This window comes from Ctenopharyngodon idella, chromosome 24 (assembly GCF_019924925.1).
Source record: "Ctenopharyngodon idella isolate HZGC_01 chromosome 24, HZGC01, whole genome shotgun sequence".
NCBI lineage: Eukaryota > Metazoa > Chordata > Actinopteri > Cypriniformes > Xenocyprididae > Ctenopharyngodon > Ctenopharyngodon idella.
The window spans coordinates 6141803-6159612 of NC_067243.1; the positions used below are offsets into that span (position 1 = coordinate 6141803).

Genomic DNA, 17810 nt, shown 5'->3' on the forward strand with positions numbered 1-17810 from the left:
AAATGAGTAGTCTGATACAAAAATGATCAGGAGTGTTATTCCGCAAGTGCTGCGTATTTGTGTCCTTCATTCTTAAGTAGGTAAGGCAGGATCCTCTTTATAAATTCGAGCTTTTCTGCATTTTGGGGACATAGTCTATTCCTATTTTCGTCCAAAACATATGCGGCTGTACTGAATAGTTGCTCACCATCAACACTTGAGCACTAAACTTCAAGAACTTGAACTAGAAATAAAACAAATTGTATAAAATAATCAAATGTACAGAAACAGTGCATAATCTTCACAAAAGTGATTTAGTTGATCCCTGAAAAGCAAGCCCATGATCTTGGTGTTATTTCACACATGTAAAGCAGAATATTCACTGTATAATCCAGGTTTAGTGCAAACAAAATATTGTTCAGAGAATTAATGCCACAAACCTTGCAAACTTTGGCAAATCCAGCGACTAACTCTTGATCCCTTTATTAAAAATTGCCTTAAGCATTTGTCTCAATTCTGATTTGCAGTCCCTGCCGTTTTTAATCTTATTACTGCTCACGTTACACATAATTTAACAATTTCTCTAAAGAAAAATGGCAGATAACAAGATTTGCAGTGTCACAAATCGTTCCAGTCCATAAGAATAATAACCTTGGTAGTTTTTACCACTTTTTGACCACCTTTTTATTTAACTCTTGTGCATCCTTATGGACTCTTTGTTTGATCATGTTGCCTGTGTTAATGCCAAAGGCACAATTTTGGTGTGTATTTATATTAGAATTTTACTATTTCACCCCCATTTCCTTTAATAAATCTATTTTACACCAGTAACACAAAATAGTTCCACTCAGGACCTTAAGGACAAAAATGTCCCCATTGAAACCAATTAAAACGGCGATTTTTAATCCCAGGGCCATTTAACTATAAAATGATGTAATCTTTGTTAATAGACTTTCATTCTGTTGGCAAGGCTTCAAAATTACAATTTTTTACTATTTTTTTACCTTTCAGGTTTGGCCTATAAAGCAAATATTCTCTTTATTCCTGTTTTCTGCTTTTGCATATTATAGAGCCAGTTGGATAAATTATGCAGCTATAATTGTGTTGGTGTGGATGTCAAATTGTGTGTGTGTGTGTGTGTGTGTGTGTGTGTGTGTGTGTATATATATTTGAGAGATATTTGAGAGAGGAAAAACTTAACTGTAAATCACAAATCCAACCACTGTGTGCACTAGTGGAGTTTTGCTAATCTAATAGAGAAAATTTGGTACTGCGCCCAAACAAAATCTTACTGAAAGCTAATTTTTTGAGATATCAACCTCAAATTTGGTACACACCTTATTTAGTTTTATGGCTTTGATTTTCTAGCAGTTTTAAAGATCAACATGTTTAATAAAATATATATTTTAGATAAAATATTGTTCATAAATAATTTTCATAAACTTAAACATCTATAACTATTTTTTTTGTTTCACTTTTTAAACTTTTTTTTACTTCAACAATAATCTGCCAAGGGTCTTTTTTAAAATGAGACCAAACTTAAGTCTCCCAAGCTTTACATTTTTATGGACATGGAAATTTTTGTCCTCTATGGACCTATGTGTAACTTTTTTTAATTGACACGCAAGGGTTAAAATCAGTGTTAACGGAAATCTTAAATTCTTTTCTATGGTACGTTCTGTAAATTACCATAATAACTAAAGATGGCAAAAAATGATCAATTGCTGCCTGGAAACGTTGTAAACTGTTTCCTGGCAAACTGGTAAAAACTGACTAATGGAAGTTGTGTAAAACTCAGTCAGATTGGAGCTTGAGGTTGTGAATTTTTAGGTGATTTTTTTAGCGCATATGTCTACATTAGACGGTCTGTGGTCATGCTGTCTGAAGCTGAGGCTACCTTTGATCTTGAGCCATATTGTAATTGGATTTTCTAATGAGGTTTATTTTTTCATGTGAGACACGGATGCTAGCGGTGATGCAAGAGATTTTAAATGCAATATAACATCAAGAGTGAAGTAAGATAAAGCCGACAGCAGTGGGGTGTGTGTTCCTGATCTCTTCACCTCCCTGATCTGAGCTGTTATTTTCACTCCCTCCTGCTGATCCGAGCCGGAATGGATGCGGTCGGCCCATCCAGACACATTCTGATGTTTTTTCCATTAGCTTTTTTCGTCTCTTTTACAGGTATTGACGCACGTATGGAAAGGCTTGTGGCTGAGCTCAGGAAGTTGAATCTCCCGTGGGGAGTCAGGAAATCTGATTTCGGGTTCTGATGGGTAAAAATAACCCTCTTTGTGTCAGACAGTAACTCAAACACACCTAGGGAGGAGAGCGTTTAGGTGTGTAAAGTTGCATGTTTTGAAAAACACTCATGCAGGTGCAGGTTTGAACATTTGTATAGTTCCTGTACGTGTGTGCATCCGCATAAACCACCTACTAAAGGATTTTTTCGGGTTAACGGTGTGTTAGGGACAGGATTTGTGGAATGTCATAAAAATGCATAAAAAAAAAAAACTTCTTTTCTAGGTGAATGAACTTCCTGTTTTCTGTGGAAATCAACAGCATGTCACAGATGCTGTGTTGCAGATCTTAACTTGTGTTGAGACGAACTCACTCGGTTCATATTTATAGCTCTCTTTCATGCTTGCTTGTGCTATTTTCATTGATGTGATTAATTTATGCTGTACTTTCAATGCCAATGAGTTTTTTTCCTCATCCAAGAGATATTTCTTGTGTTTGAGTCATTATCCGTCTATCTTTTGCAAGGCTTTGGCTGTGACTTTGGACGAATAAATAACACTGTGGTGTTTTTAAGAGCTTTTCTATGAGATAAGAGCCGCGCCAGAGTTATGGAGTGAACGTCTCTTCCTATCTCTGCTGTGAAACGCCGTGTTGGGTTATTAAACACTGGCAATTTAATCTCTTAATATCTGCATGTGAAGTGACTCATAACTCTTGTGCCGCGGTTATTTTAAAAGCCGGTGTTCACATGCTGAGATTTTACCCGGATTCCCTCTCAGATTAGCAGGATTGTAAAGAGCCGTGTAAAACGTTGTTAATACTGGCTTGGGTTACACTTTAAAAGTTACTCATAAAAGGAAAGGATGTGCTGTGTGTTCTGACGATCTGTAATCGTATTACTTTCACACCCACGTGCTTCAATAGTGCGTACGATAGTAATGCATACTATATGCAAAGAATAATTGCATATAGTATTCCACACTTTGCACAAACACCTAATATTAGTGCACATTTATCTAGGTTAACCTATGTAGATTCATGACGTCTAAAACATCCAGGTAATAAAATGTTCAAACAGACTCTTTATTAGAAGTCACTGGACTAGTGAAGTGGCAAATGTTAGGCTGCTACTTACATGCCTTTTCTCGTTGACTAACGTTAAGTAGGGGGCAGGCCTACTATACAGTATGTACTGCGCAGTAAACAAGTATTCCATTGAGAACACAGCCGATGTGAAATCAGTCCTGCAGGGGTCTGAGGGGTGAGATCGCACTCGAGTTCATCCAAACAATGAAACCAAGTTTGAAAAAACGGCATAATTTACCAAGGCTGCTGCTGGAGAGAAAGAACAGTGTGATTTTGCGCTTTAGAGAATTGAGATCACGCCACAAACAGTCACTGCCAGAGATCGTTAGCATAGCAGAGTTCAAGGAAATGAATCTTTCTCTGCTGACAGCACGGAGCAGCAGATGGAGTGCTGTTGATTCTCTTTGTCTCTTGTTGATTTTAGAAGGTGAAGCTGGGCGTAAAGAATACAGAATCAGTCATCCTTGACGCCCTTTTGATAAGAAAACTACCTCTGAGTCTCCAACTCCTGTTATTTTTAGCGCCTCTGTATTCTTCCCAGCTGAACATCCTCCATTACCTGCACAAGTTATAAACATCAAGAGAGGTCGCAAACTAGCTTGTTCCGTGACGGATGCAGTTGCCATAAGAACTACAAAGGCATATGAGAGGAAACATGCTTTACCTGCCGCTACCTGTCCCACCACATCCACGTCTGGCGCAGCCATGGGATGTTGCGCTTACCTAATGTACCCTGTGACCTCCTCTTAAGTTCATACCTGCATTTATTCGTTTTCTTCTTCTAGTTCCTCCACGGTTCTTGACGAGACCCTCCAACACTTACGCCCAGGAGTCCATGGACATCATCTTTGAGTGTGACGTCACTGGGTCGCCGCCGCCCACCGTCAAATGGATGAAGGATGGAGACACGGTCATCCCCAGTGATTATTTCAGGATTGTGGTACGTTAGACCCCCTCCTCACTGCATACTACAGATCTATCCATGATCTGTGTTTTAAAAGCTCATATTAACTGTATCTTCAAGAGTATTAAAATTCTTAATTGGAACTTCTCTTTTAAAATATTTTATATTTCTACTGATGTTGCTCATTTAAAGGGATAGTTCACCCAAAAATGAACATTGTCAACATTTCCTCACCCTCAAGTTGTTTCTTTCATCTGTTGAACACAAAAGAAGATATTTTAAAGGGGTCATGAATTGAGAAATCAACTTTTCCTTGGTTTAAGAGGTCATCGTACTATAAGAATATCCTGTTTTCAGAACTGAAAATTTCCTTGTTAGTCTAATAAAAGCTTTTATTGACACCAGATCCAGTGAACGTCTCATCCTAGAATGTGCCTATCTATGGTGAAACCCCGCCTCTGCAGAAGAAATCAACGCCTACTTCATCATTGTAACGTTAGCCCCGCCCACTGGCATGTTAGTGAGAGAAGAGCGATACAGGACTAAAATAACATTACCTTTCAAAGGATCCTAATGCTAGGAATATGGTTATTTATTTTCAACAATGTGAATGTCTCAGTTGAGCTTTATTTATTAGTATTCTGTACATTTCACTGCGGATTCTTTGGTAAATCAATCGCATTTCAGCGCAGGCTTTGCAAACAGACGTTTACGATATGGTCTCGACAGTAATGCAACAACATGTAAGTAACTGTGTTCATTCTAATGCCTGATCTGATATTAATGATTCATGCACAGTCAGATGTTCAGTGTCAGTAAATCAAAACAGTGACTAAACGGTCAACTTCACGTTGTTTCTCTTAGTAGGATGAAAATAAATAAATAAATAAATAAATAAACAGGATTTAAACTGTGATTAAATAATATATAGAAAGCGATCAAAGAACGCTCCCTTTACAATCGCTGGAGCTATCAATCAAACAGAGCGAGTTTATCAGTGACTGAGTTCTGGACTCAAAAACTCCTGTTTTATTAAACAAATCTCTTAGTTGCATCATGTTTGCACTGTTAGTTACGATGAAAGCATTTGGTAGTTTGCAAAAATTGACTTACAATGAGGAGATCACTGCTTTCATGCGCTCAACAACATGTCTGTGATCGGCTGTTCATCACTGCAACCTTTCATGCCACAGATCTCAATATAGTGCTATAATCAACACTTTTCACGATTAGTTAACCTTGAGGGCTGTAATAGTAAAAACGTGCTAATAGTTTTTGAGGGAGTAATACTTGGCTATTTCATAGGCAAAGATGTTAGCCAATCACAGCAGTGGGCGTTTACACTGAAGTCTCACAGCAGACACGCCCCTTAAAACAGAGCGTTCAAATCAGAGGGATAAGATCAGGGTAGGAAAAATGCCTTTTAAATCTATAAATTATGACTATGTTTAATGTAAAAAGCATACTATCATTATAAGTGCACCCCAGGAAACATTATAAAACAATAAAACGACGCAGTTCATGACCCCTTTAAACAATGTTGGTAACTAGACAGTTGACGGCATCTATTGACTTCCATAGTAGGAAAATACTTTGAAAAAACTATAAAATACTATTTAACTTGTTAGTGTTGTTAATTCTTATCAAATGGTCTGTTTTGTTGTTTGTGTCCCCACAGAAGCAGCATAACCTGCAAGTTTTGGGTTTAGTCAAATCAGATGAAGGTTTTTATCAGTGTTTAGCGGAGAACGACGCCGGGAACGTCCAGGCCAGCGCTCAGCTCATCATACTGGCTTTAGGTAAACTTCCGTCGTGTATATTTACATTGCATATATTTCTGTTTTTGGCTGTATTCTGCAGAAATCGTCATCTTAACACAATATACTTCATTTAAACGTGTGCAGGAAAGCTCAGACCAGCCAAATCCCTCAGATCTCCAGTGTTTATTCTAGTTCAGTGATGGACTAAAGACTTGCCAAGACTCACCGATTGATCTTTTGACAGGAATTAAACACCGCAGTCATTATCACAGCAAGGGTCGTAGCAGTCCATCAGTGATGTTTTCTGGGGATGAGTCCAAAAGCTTTTGTGGGTTTAATATGATTATGATTGTTTTACATCATGTCATGAGCGTGACATCTACATATTCACATTTTCTGGATAAAACGTAAGTGCATTTGGCTGTTCAGATTCGCTGCGAGGGTGTTGTGGGTGGATGCGTTACTACAGTTTGCATGTTTTTAAGACCGCATAGTTTAGTCTGTCCTTGTGTATTTCGGCAGCTTCTCTCTCAATCTCAGGCTTCACACGGGTTGCAGTCGTACGCACGTTTCCGCGTACTGAATGAAGGCTTGAACACATGTTCTCACACGTCAGGCAGAGGCGTAAATGACGCTGCATTGATTGGATGGCTGGTGCGAGATCTGTTTCACACCTGGCGCGGGTGCGAGTCTCCAGTGTTCCTCGGCTCGTAGAGATCTTGCCGCTGAATGTTTAATTAACCGCGCGGCTTTATTAGAAACGTTTGGATGCTTTTCATTTTCATGTGCGCTGTGTTGCATTAGCACTTCTTGATGGAGTTCTGCATTATGTGTGTGTGAATCTAGATGTCATTAATAATGCAGGTTTCTCCGGCTTTACTGAGGTTTAGTTTGCAAACAGAGACCAATGAACCACCAAACGGATTGTAGTGGCACGTCGTTAATTGCTGAGCAGATTCCAATATAGAGGAAGTAGATTTAGGTGCTCATGGGAAGTTAAGATTTCAGAAGTCTGTAGTAGTGATTTTGGTCTAAAAAGATATATATTTTTCACGTATCAACAAGCACAGGAACCTTTTTTTTTTAACACTGTTGCAACAAAGCGTAGGGCAAAGGATGTGCGTTAGGCGTGTAAGTGATGCTTCAACTGTTTTTCCCCAGAGAGTGATGGGGAAATAATGTTTGGTTGTGCTAAATTAGTGTTTTGTGCCAGGTGTATTGCTTTTCTTTATCAACAGTACACAAAAAGTGAGAACTAATTTTAAAATAAACATCATTCAGTGACGTGAGTTTGGGGCGGGACTGTCTTTTTAGACAATCCGTTTTCTTCAGGTAGTTACACCATCGTGGTAACATTTAGAATTTTTCCTGTATGGGATCATCAAACATGATATTTGTTATATTATTTTATTTTATTTGTTAAAAAGTATAAATAATTTGTTAAAAACAATTATAATTAATATTTAACCCTTAATTTTTTATTAATATTTTATTTATTTTTGTATTATTTTTAATAATTTTGTTTAATTATTAAAAATTTTAATAATTTTGTTACAATTATTCATTTTAATTTTAGTGCAGTATTTAATTTTATTATTGTTTCTGCTGTTGATAATTTTATTATTAGTTCCCAGCAGTAGTAAACTCATTTTACAAAAAACATCAACAGATGGCTTGAGTTTGGGGCGGAGCTATCTTTTTCGACAACCAATGACAGACTTGTTTGTTTATGACGTTGTGGTCACCTTTATTGTTTTGCTTGTATTCCATCATCAAACATTGTTTAAAAATAATAATTAATTTGTAAAAAAATTAATAACCCTTCATTTTTAATCAATTTAAATAATAATATTGTTAAAATTATCGATTTTAAAGTGTGGGATTTAATTGTAGGCGTCAACCTTTTAAACTTGAATGGCCCAATCAGACATTGGTGGGCGGAGCTAGTGTAAATAGCATTTGCCAACAAGGGACACTATTTGCACTTAGGCCCCGTTTACACTAGTGTGTTTTCATTTTAAAACGCCGTTTTAAAATGAAAACGATCCTCGTCTGCACTGGCGTTTCCACAGCGTTTCAGAAACGATCTCCATCTATACTACACGACCGAAAACGCATGTCACATGACCGTTCATACACACTGGGCATGTGCATACAAGTGTAAACAGTTGCCTCTTGCGCATGTAGGCAGCTGCAGTATTAAAAAAATGCAGTTTAACTGCACAATGGCTGCTAAAAATGCCAGCAAAAACAGCAGTTCAGTCTCCATGTTATTGTTCACACGGTCATCAAGGATATGCAGAGCAAACGTGGGCAGCCACGCCATCGTTTTCAAAACAAGAGACGTAACCGTAGCAAAACTTACGCATTTTAAAATGAAAACGCACTAGTGTAAATGGGGCCTTAGTGTAAATAGACACTCCGTTAATTGTATTATTAATTATATTGTTGTTGTTGTTATTCCCATCAGTAGTAACTTTCCTAAGAGAAATTGTGTTGTTTCCCATCAGCACCTCTTAGAAACAGGACCACTTTATCATGACAGGGAGGAAGGAAAGAGGAAATGAAATCCTGATAATAAAAAAAGGTCAACAGGGACAATCTGTTACGTTGGAGTTAAGTGGACAATTGTTGACAGCTGATTTCAGAGATTGAAGCATCACTCTCAGTTATTGATTATGTTGTAGTTTGGATTGGAGAAGGAAAAGTCTCCATTTGCTCTCCATTTAATCTCTTTGTTGTTTAAGAGAAACTGTGTAATAAAAGCAGGCGTCTAGATGGAGTGCAGCTCATCGAGTGAACCCTCGCGTCAGTGTTTCTGATGTGGTTGTGTGTCTTTCCCTGCATGAGATCTTTATTTCCTCTGAACATTTGCTCTCAACCTCTCCAATTACACGAGAGCTTTGTTTTGATTAAAGAAATAATCCACTTCAGGACACTTGCAAATCAGTCCAGGCCCTTCTGTTGATTTTCCTGCTGTGCGTGTGTACGACCCTTCACAAGTCATTTGCATTGGAGAATAGTTCTCAGAAAAGAGACATAAAGGTGTAGTTTACCCAGAAATTAACATTCTGTAATCATTTACTCGCCCTCAAAGACAAATGACTGTCTGTCTTCTGCAAAATTCAAGTTACAGTGAAAGTCAGGGGGGTCCAAAACAACATTAATTGAAGCCCATTGATGTCCAAAAAGTGAGACATTTTTCCAAATAAATAAATCAACAAATTATATGTATATAATTTTTTTTTTTTTTTTTTTCAAAATATTTTATAACAGCATATGAGAGTAAATTATGCTGAAAATAAATTATGTTTTTATTATTATTATTATTTTATAATATTAATGTTAAAATATTCATATAAAATTGCCAGACTAAATTTAGGTTTCATGATGTTTGAGTGGATGATGACAGAATTTTAATCTCAGATGACATTATATTGATCTCATATTTACAGAAGAACGGACACACTGTGAGTGTCAGATGGAGTGTGAATACTGGTCTAACGAGCATCGGCGCTGAAACACCTTTTCTCCTCATCTTCGTTCCTCCGTTACAGCACATAATGCCAGGACATGATCGCTGTGGTTCCAGCTGTAATTACGTCTCTGTGTGTAATGAGATCTGCCGGCATACTGTGGATTACAGTCTGTTAAACAAGTTGATGTCATGCATTACGCTGAGTATGATGGTAGGGGTGGGCGGTAGGACCAAAATCCTCTCAGTATCACAAGATATAGTCATTTTGCAGAAAATCCAATGAAAAAAGATTTTTGCATTAAAAACCGTGTAGTAATGCCTATTTTTGGATGATTCAGTGAATTAAATGCTTTACAAATGAAAGGTACTTTCTTTATTCGATCATCTTCTTTTTATATTTGGAGCCTGATATATATTTATATTTTGGAACTTGGAACGCAAACCCCTCCATAAAACTATATTTGCATTAATATGTAATATGTAATATTTTTAATATGTATTTTTTTAAACATGCAGTATCGCATACGTGAGTCTCTAAATGTAACTGTTACAAAATCATTTTCATTTTATTTTATTTTTATTTTATTTTATTTTTTTTTTATTAAAATGTATTTATTTTATTATTATTATTATTATTATTATTATTATGAATATTATTACAATTATTATTTTTATTATCATTTACATGAGTCAGTTTCAGTCTCTAGATGCACCTTGTAACAAAAACATGATTTTATTTATTTATGAATTTTTATTTTATTATTGATTTGTTAAAATTATATAAATAATTTATTAAATAATTAAATAATTCAACCCTTACTTTTTAATTAATATTTTTGTAATAACATTTTATTAATATATTGTTTTTTAAATATTTATTTTTGGCATTTTTGCCCAAAAAAACGCCATGATTTTATTTATTTTCTATTTTTTATTTTATTAGCGATTTGTTAAAATTATATAAATAATTTATTAAATAATTAAATAATTCAACCCTTACTTTTTAATTAATATTTTTGTAATAACATTTTATTAATATATTGTTTTTTAAATATTTATTTTTGGCATTTTTGCCCAAAAAACACCATGATTTTATTTATTTTCTATTTTTTATTTTATTATCGATTTGTTAAAATTATGTAAATAATTTATTAAATAATTAAATAATTCAACCCTTACTTTTTAATTAATATTTTTGTAATAACATTTTATTAATATATTGTTTTTTAAATATTTATTTTTGGCATTTTTGCCCAGAAAAACACCATGATTTTATTTATTTTCTATTTTTTATTTTATTATCGATTTGTTAAAATTATGTAAATAATTTATTAAATAATTAAATAATTCAACCCTTACTTTTTAATTAATATTTTTGTAATAACATGTTATTAATATATTGTTTTTAAATACTTATTTTTGGCATTTTTGCCTTTATTATGATAAGACAGTAAGCAGACAGGAAGTGAAGTGGGAGAGAGAGGGGGGGCGGGATTGGGAAAGGCCCACGAGCTGGGACTCGAACTCGGGTCACCCGAAGCGCAGCAACGCTATACATCGGTGCTGCCCACGAGGCTATCGGCACAGACAATAACGTTTTATTATTATTCATTTATATTTATTTGACTTTTTACTAGGTAAATTTATTATTCCATGTGCCTCTGTTTTGAACCTCTGACATAAAGTGTCTCTCTACCCACCAACAGCCGTGTGAATATATCTACCGCAGTAAAAGTGCTACAGCAAAATACCTCTTGACACATTTCTGCCGTCACACGGTACATACCATCCTACATGATGGGAATGAAGAGATATTAGGCCCTGAAGCTCGTCACCATGTACCATTTAAAGTCCTTCCCATCCAGACCTGTTGTCCGTGATTATGAACGTGTTTACCGCGGTGAAACCCTCCATCTGACAAGCCCGTTGATTGGGATGTGATTTCTGCAGCGTTCGCCCTCTGGAGGTCTGCGGCTTGGGTGCTGCTGATGTTTTGCTCAATTGATGAGCAATCAGATGTTATTGGATTTTGTGAAAGGCTATTGATGAGCTGGCCGGGGTTCCTGTCAGTCGCTCGGGTTTCCTGGCGGCAAACGTATGGCTGGATGGAGAGAGAATGTGAACGAGTGGAAGAAAAATGTTTTTTATTTTACCCCTGCTGTGCGACTGTGCGATCCTAAACACCTGTGTTTCTCCCCACCAGCTCCATACAGGAAGCTCTCTCTGTGTGCTAATGGGCCTTTTGGGCCTCGACAGGAAGTGCCACACGCGCTTGGCCTCACCATCGTCCGCTTTCGCTCTCCACCCATCTAATGACATAACGACCTTGTGATCGTAAACACCATTCCATAAATAACAGGACAGATATGAGTAAACGTGTGAATCGTTTTCCTGAGCAGCGTGCCGTACTCTGTCTTCCTGTGCGCTTCAGGTTACGCAAACAGACCCGTCAGGTGTGAGTGAGTCCGTTTTTCAAGAGTTTTATAGAGGTATAAAGTGCTTCAAGAACCACTGATTTGGTTGAAAAGGTGTTTTTAGAACAAGAAAAGACGCCCGGACTAAAACCCCGAGATTTAGCAAGTTGTTTTTATGTCACATTTATGTAAACACCAATAATAGTAAAGCTTTACTTGGTAAACACCACTAATTAATTGTCTCAGTAACTTGGTTTGGTTGTAGCAGCAGTTCATGGCTGCGCTAAGAAAACATTCTGGTGAAATTATCCCGAGCTTTCATCTCAATAAGCAGAGTGCTGAAGATCAAGGCTCTGAGAGTTTTCCTCTGGAAGTGAGATGAGTTTGTCAGGTTGTAACCTTTGTAGTGCCAGCCTCTTTGTGCACGACGCCATTTCATCTTCAGAGGAAACACTTTAATGCCATTTTCATATCAATTCGATGCATCATTCCTTCAACTATCACATCACTCCTTCTCTTCTTTGTTCTTCCTCACCTCTTAGCATTTTTTCTTTTCAATGATTTTCAGGAATGATGTACTGCAGTCCTCACACTGTGTATTTTGAGTTTTAGATTTAAAATGAAATGTCTTTATTAGGGCAGAACGATATATTGAATATTTACAATATACATAATAGGGATGTCCAAAGCTGATCTCAAGGATCGGGGCTGATTAAGCATTTTTTCAATTGATCAGTATCGGCTATCCTAAGCCCGATGCTTTATTTTACATCCGCTGTCATGCCGGTGTCGTGCAGTAGGTGGCAGTATGCACCTTCGATAAATCAGGTCCTCCCTCGAAATCGGGTCTCCCCAAATTGTCAGTTAATGAGTATCCTAAGTATATACGAATGATATTAATTTAAAATATGCATAGCTTACTATATAATGCATACGAAAACACATTAATACATAATAAAAGCAGTTGAACATAATTTCACTTACACTTGATTAACTGTTAATTAATAATAATAATAGCCTATTTAGTGAATAATTGAACGTCATTCATTTGTTTTATTCATAACTGTAATATTTAGACATTTAACACTTAATTTAACACATAATTACATTGAAGAATATTGTGAATACTTGTAGGGTAAGTGCAAATGCGTGTATAAACTAAGCTATCAGGCTAATCGCTTATCTGTATGCTATGCTAATGATGCAAAAACTTGAGATAATGAGATCCAGGCAGTCCAGCAATGATTATGTCAGAGATCAAATTTGAATAAGGAATAACAAATTTATTAATTAAAAATTATAGCGACAAACAAATTAAGTAATTAATAGTTAATAATAAAATCTAAAGTATTGTATCTAACAGATGCAGATGAAGATCAGAATATAGAGAAAGAAGGAACAAAATTAAGACATGAGAGGTAGAAGAGAAGAAGCAGAAGCAGCCAGAAGTAGAAGATGCAGAAGAGATGCGAGAAGCAAAAAGAGCAAAGAAAAAGCTAAACTATCAAAGACCCAGTCCGTTTTGTACCATAAGCATAGGAAAACTTACATCCCACTCAAACTTATGTTTTGGTCTAAGAAGAAAAGGTCAAACAGATTTATCCGTTATGTCATAGTTGGTGTAACGGCTAGGTCAGAGTGACTGGTCCAATGTCAAAGATGGATGAAAATAGATACAAAAGGTGTTGTTTTGACACCCCTAAGGGAATTTTGCAGATCTTGCATTATCACATGTCTGCAGAAATAGAAACGGACATATTTTGATACATCAAGTTCATATGAGCAACTAATTCCGAAAACATCATCGCTTCTGCAGTACTTGGTAGGCGTCCAATATCGAACCACAAACGTGTCAACATGACCTGTCACATTGGAACACCTGAAGGACAATTGAATATAGCAAGCATACATACTCTTAAATATAAAAGCAGAATAACCATAAAGGGTACAATAGAAAGTAAATACTTCAAAATATGATGAGGATTAATATATGGAGTAGGAGTACATGAATATATGAAATCAAAAGTAATATTGATAAATCATAAGCCATAAATGATTAACATGAAATATGAATGAAATATTGACCATTTTGGATCCACCACTAGTATATAAGCTAACTATTACAGACATAAATGGTCATTATAACGTAGTTGAAACAGCATTTATTATAACATGATCATGTAGGAATTGTAATCAGGCGCTAAAGAGTGTACCTATTAAAAGCAATCTGAACCAATGGGTTCGCTTGGGGTCCTAAAGGAGACCCGATTGCTGTGGGGGGACCCAATTTGTCTCTACACCACCATTAAAAGGAAAATCGCGAGAATCAATGAGGTCTGTTTTCATCACACACACATGTTCAAACTTCCACACTTTTGTAAGGAATCACTCTAAAGTAATTTATTTACTACTTATCTTTATCTACCATTAGACTATCTTGGACTTGACTGACAGACTGGCATTCTGACACCGCCACTGTCATGCTTTCTAACCTTAAAATTAACTTTTTTTCCCCTTTTATGTTGTAATTGTTCTGCTTATTGTACATTAGGTTTGTGACGGTGAGGAAATTTTCCCACCAGTTAATCGATGTGTGACAACACTGGTAATACCGGTATCACTGGGAGGGGGGCGTTCCACTCTTTTGTACCTCACTTTGAAGTCGCTAATTTGAGATAAAGCGTAAGTAAAACGCACGCGGCCGCACGGGCATTCATAACGGTGTGGATCGAGCGTTTTCAATTAAGTTGAGCTTCCATAGGAATGAACTGCGAACGCTCCACGTCAGTAGACTAAAATGCCTGTGCGCATTTTACTTTCGCTTTCAAATTGGCGCCAATTCGGGGGCGGCAATTGCTTAAATGGTGAGTTATTAGGCCTATTCTTAAAGGGTTAGTTCACCCAAAAATGAAAATAATGTCATTTATTACTCACCCTCATGCCGTTCCACACCCGTAAGACCTTCGTTCATCTTCGGAACACAAATTAAGATATTTTTGTTGAAATCCGAGTCAGCAATGACATTTCCTCTCTCAAGATCCATTAATGTACTAAAAACATATTTAAATCAGTTCATGTGAGTACAGTGGTTCAATATTAATATTATAAAGTGACGAGAATATTTTTGGTGCGCCAAAAAAAACAAAATAACGACTTATTATAGTGATGGCCGATTTCAAAACACTGCTTCATGAAGCTTCGGAGCGTTATGAATCAGCGTGTCGAATCAGCGGTTCGGAGCGCCAAAGTCACATGATTTCAGCAGTTTGGCAGTTTGACACGCGATCCGAATCATGATTCGGCACGCTGATTCATAACGCTCTGAAGCTTCCTGAGCAGTGTTTTGAAATCGGCCATCACTATATAAGTCGTTATTTTGTTTTTTTTGGCGCACCAAAAATATTCTCGTTGCTTTATAATATTAATATTGAACCACTGTACTCACATGAACTGATTTAAATATGTTAAATATTGCAAAAATCTTCCGCCATCGTCTTGTCAGTCAGCTCCTCACTCTCATGATAAATGAAATCTGACTCCTGCTGCTGATCTGTGCTGCGACTCTCATTCAGTTTTTAATTGTAGTGTCTGTTCTCTAACTGAACTAAATTATTTTTATTACTATAAAAAATCAAAACGAGGGTGGGGACGGTGCCGCGGTGGACAAGTGATGTAATACACACACACACACACATACATGCAAGTTAATATTACAGTTTATTACTTTGTGGTTTTATATCAGTGGATGTAAATGAAAATTATCCAAAAATATTTTTTTAAACTACAATTTAACAATTTTAGTTCTTTTAATTAAACATTATGAATCTATTTTGGTTTCTTTTAAGTAATTTCAGAGCATAAACATCAAACGGCTGGAAATATAGAGATGTAATGTTTGGCTATAGCGCTCAGCCATGCATACTGAATGAGAGGTACAGAACTTCAAACCCAAAAGTTTCCCAGCATCCATTTTTGATCCTACTTTGATTGAATCCACACCCTCGGGTCTGCCTCAGAGTTCTATTTCTGTTTTATTTCATAGTGTATTTTTGCTGCATATCTAATAATAATAATATCCCAAGGTCCCTTCTGTGCTTGATGTCATTTCCTGACTTAAGATCTTCCCTTTGAAGGGCAGTGTGAGCGTTTCCCCCCAGCTGTGAAGCCCTGACGGAGATTTGAGATTAGCTTTTTCATTAGGGTGTTAAATAAATAAAGATATTAATGTAGCAGGATAGTCCTTATTTTTTGAAGTCCCATGCTGCCATTGTTTTCATCATCAGGGGTCATTCATGACATTCTATGTTTATCCATCAGGTGTCTTATCTTTCCCTCTCTGTCTATCTGTACTCATGCTGAGTCAGGATATGAGCGGGAAGCTCCATTCGGCCCAGTTTGGCTCGTCAGCGTCTCCAGCTGGTCTCTGATGGCCGTTTCTGTGCCAGACGCAGCAGGCCGACAGACACCTCGCCCACTCGCGCCCTCGCCACCACACAGTCGTCCCGCTGTCCCTCGAGCAGGTTTATTCGGGCGCTGAAAAGGTGTCACTCACACCTGAGGGTGATGCCCGGACACAAGCTGTGAGAGGGTGAACTTCATAGTGCTCTATTCTGTTTTGTTCTACTCTATTCTATTCTCATATTTACATCGAGAGTTGTTGTGTTTCTCCTCATTGGTGCACCGGGCCGGTTTGATCGTAAGCTGACGTGTCTTTCTGCAAACGAGTATAATGAATAGACACCTTCCTTCAGTTTCACATGAATTGTTTTCTAATCAGCACTTCCTCTTAGAGCCGATTAGCCGATCGCACAGGATTCAGTGTTACATAGACTTGCTAATGTCTTTGAGTTTGTATGTTGGAGCAGGAGTTGTTGAGCAACACTTGTATTGTATTCCTTAAAGCAAGACTCATCCCCAGGGGTTAGATTTTTTGAAGAATATTTAAAATTATATTGAATAATATAAATTAATATATATAATATATATATATATATATATATATATATATATATTATATTTAAATATTATATAATTATCATATTTAAATGTTATTTATTTATTACATTATATTATATATATATATTATATTTCATTTTTTATTTGTATATATGATTGACAGTATAGCTATAGCTATATATAATAGAATACATATTAATAGAATATATGTAAATACTTTTTACACTCACATTAATATTTATATATGAGTGTGTGTGTGTGTGTGTGTGTATATATATAATTTAATTGCATTTTTATTTACTTTATTCGTTTTTTCATTACAAATTATATTAATTATATTTTATTTTAATATTATATAATATATTTATTTAATTTATTTAATTGTTTAAAATGTATGATTGACTGTATAGCTATAGCTATATATAATAGAATATATATATTGTTAATAGAATATATTTATGTATATATTTTTTTTACACACACACACACACACATACACATATATATATATATATATATATATATATATATATATATATATATTTTATAGGGCTATGTTTTCTTATTTTTATTCTTTTGCAGTAAATAATCCTGCATATCACCACCAGATTCCTCTAATTTGCATCTACGACACTTTCGTAGAATGTTCTATTTTTGTCTACTTCAGATGTTGTCATCAGTGTGTTTTAATTGCAGGGACAGATGTGAAAGTGTAATTAACATTGTGCTTACTGATATGAATGTTAATGATATGCCTTCCCCTCAGTGTTCGTAACATGTCTTGGCTGCATGTTTAGCCTTGCGTTGAGCCTCCATCTCCTGCTCTGTTTCATAGTAAATTTGCTGTTTTGTTTTAATTTCTTAGTCATTGTAGTTGTCTTTTCATTTACGTCAATTATTTTATGTTCTTTTCTTTTTCTTTTTCTTCCTTTTTTTTTCTCGCCTTCCCTCTCCTCCCCGAACTCTTTATCTATAATTTACCCCCTTGTTAC

The 17810-nt window shown here is 36.0% G+C and overlaps 1 protein-coding gene across 3 annotated transcripts in view; it reads left to right on the forward strand.

Annotated features, from left to right (window-relative positions):
- Nucleotides 1–17810, forward strand: part of LOC127507454 (neogenin) — a 135377-nt gene that overhangs the window by 89596 nt on the left and 27971 nt on the right. For all 3 annotated transcript variants that reach the window (XM_051884579.1, XM_051884577.1, XM_051884578.1), the window contains exons 6-7: nt 4092–4246; nt 5889–6009. In XM_051884579.1, the coding sequence (XP_051740539.1) occupies nt 4092–4246; nt 5889–6009 (276 nt within the window). The remainder of the gene's footprint in view (nt 1–4091; nt 4247–5888; nt 6010–17810) is intronic.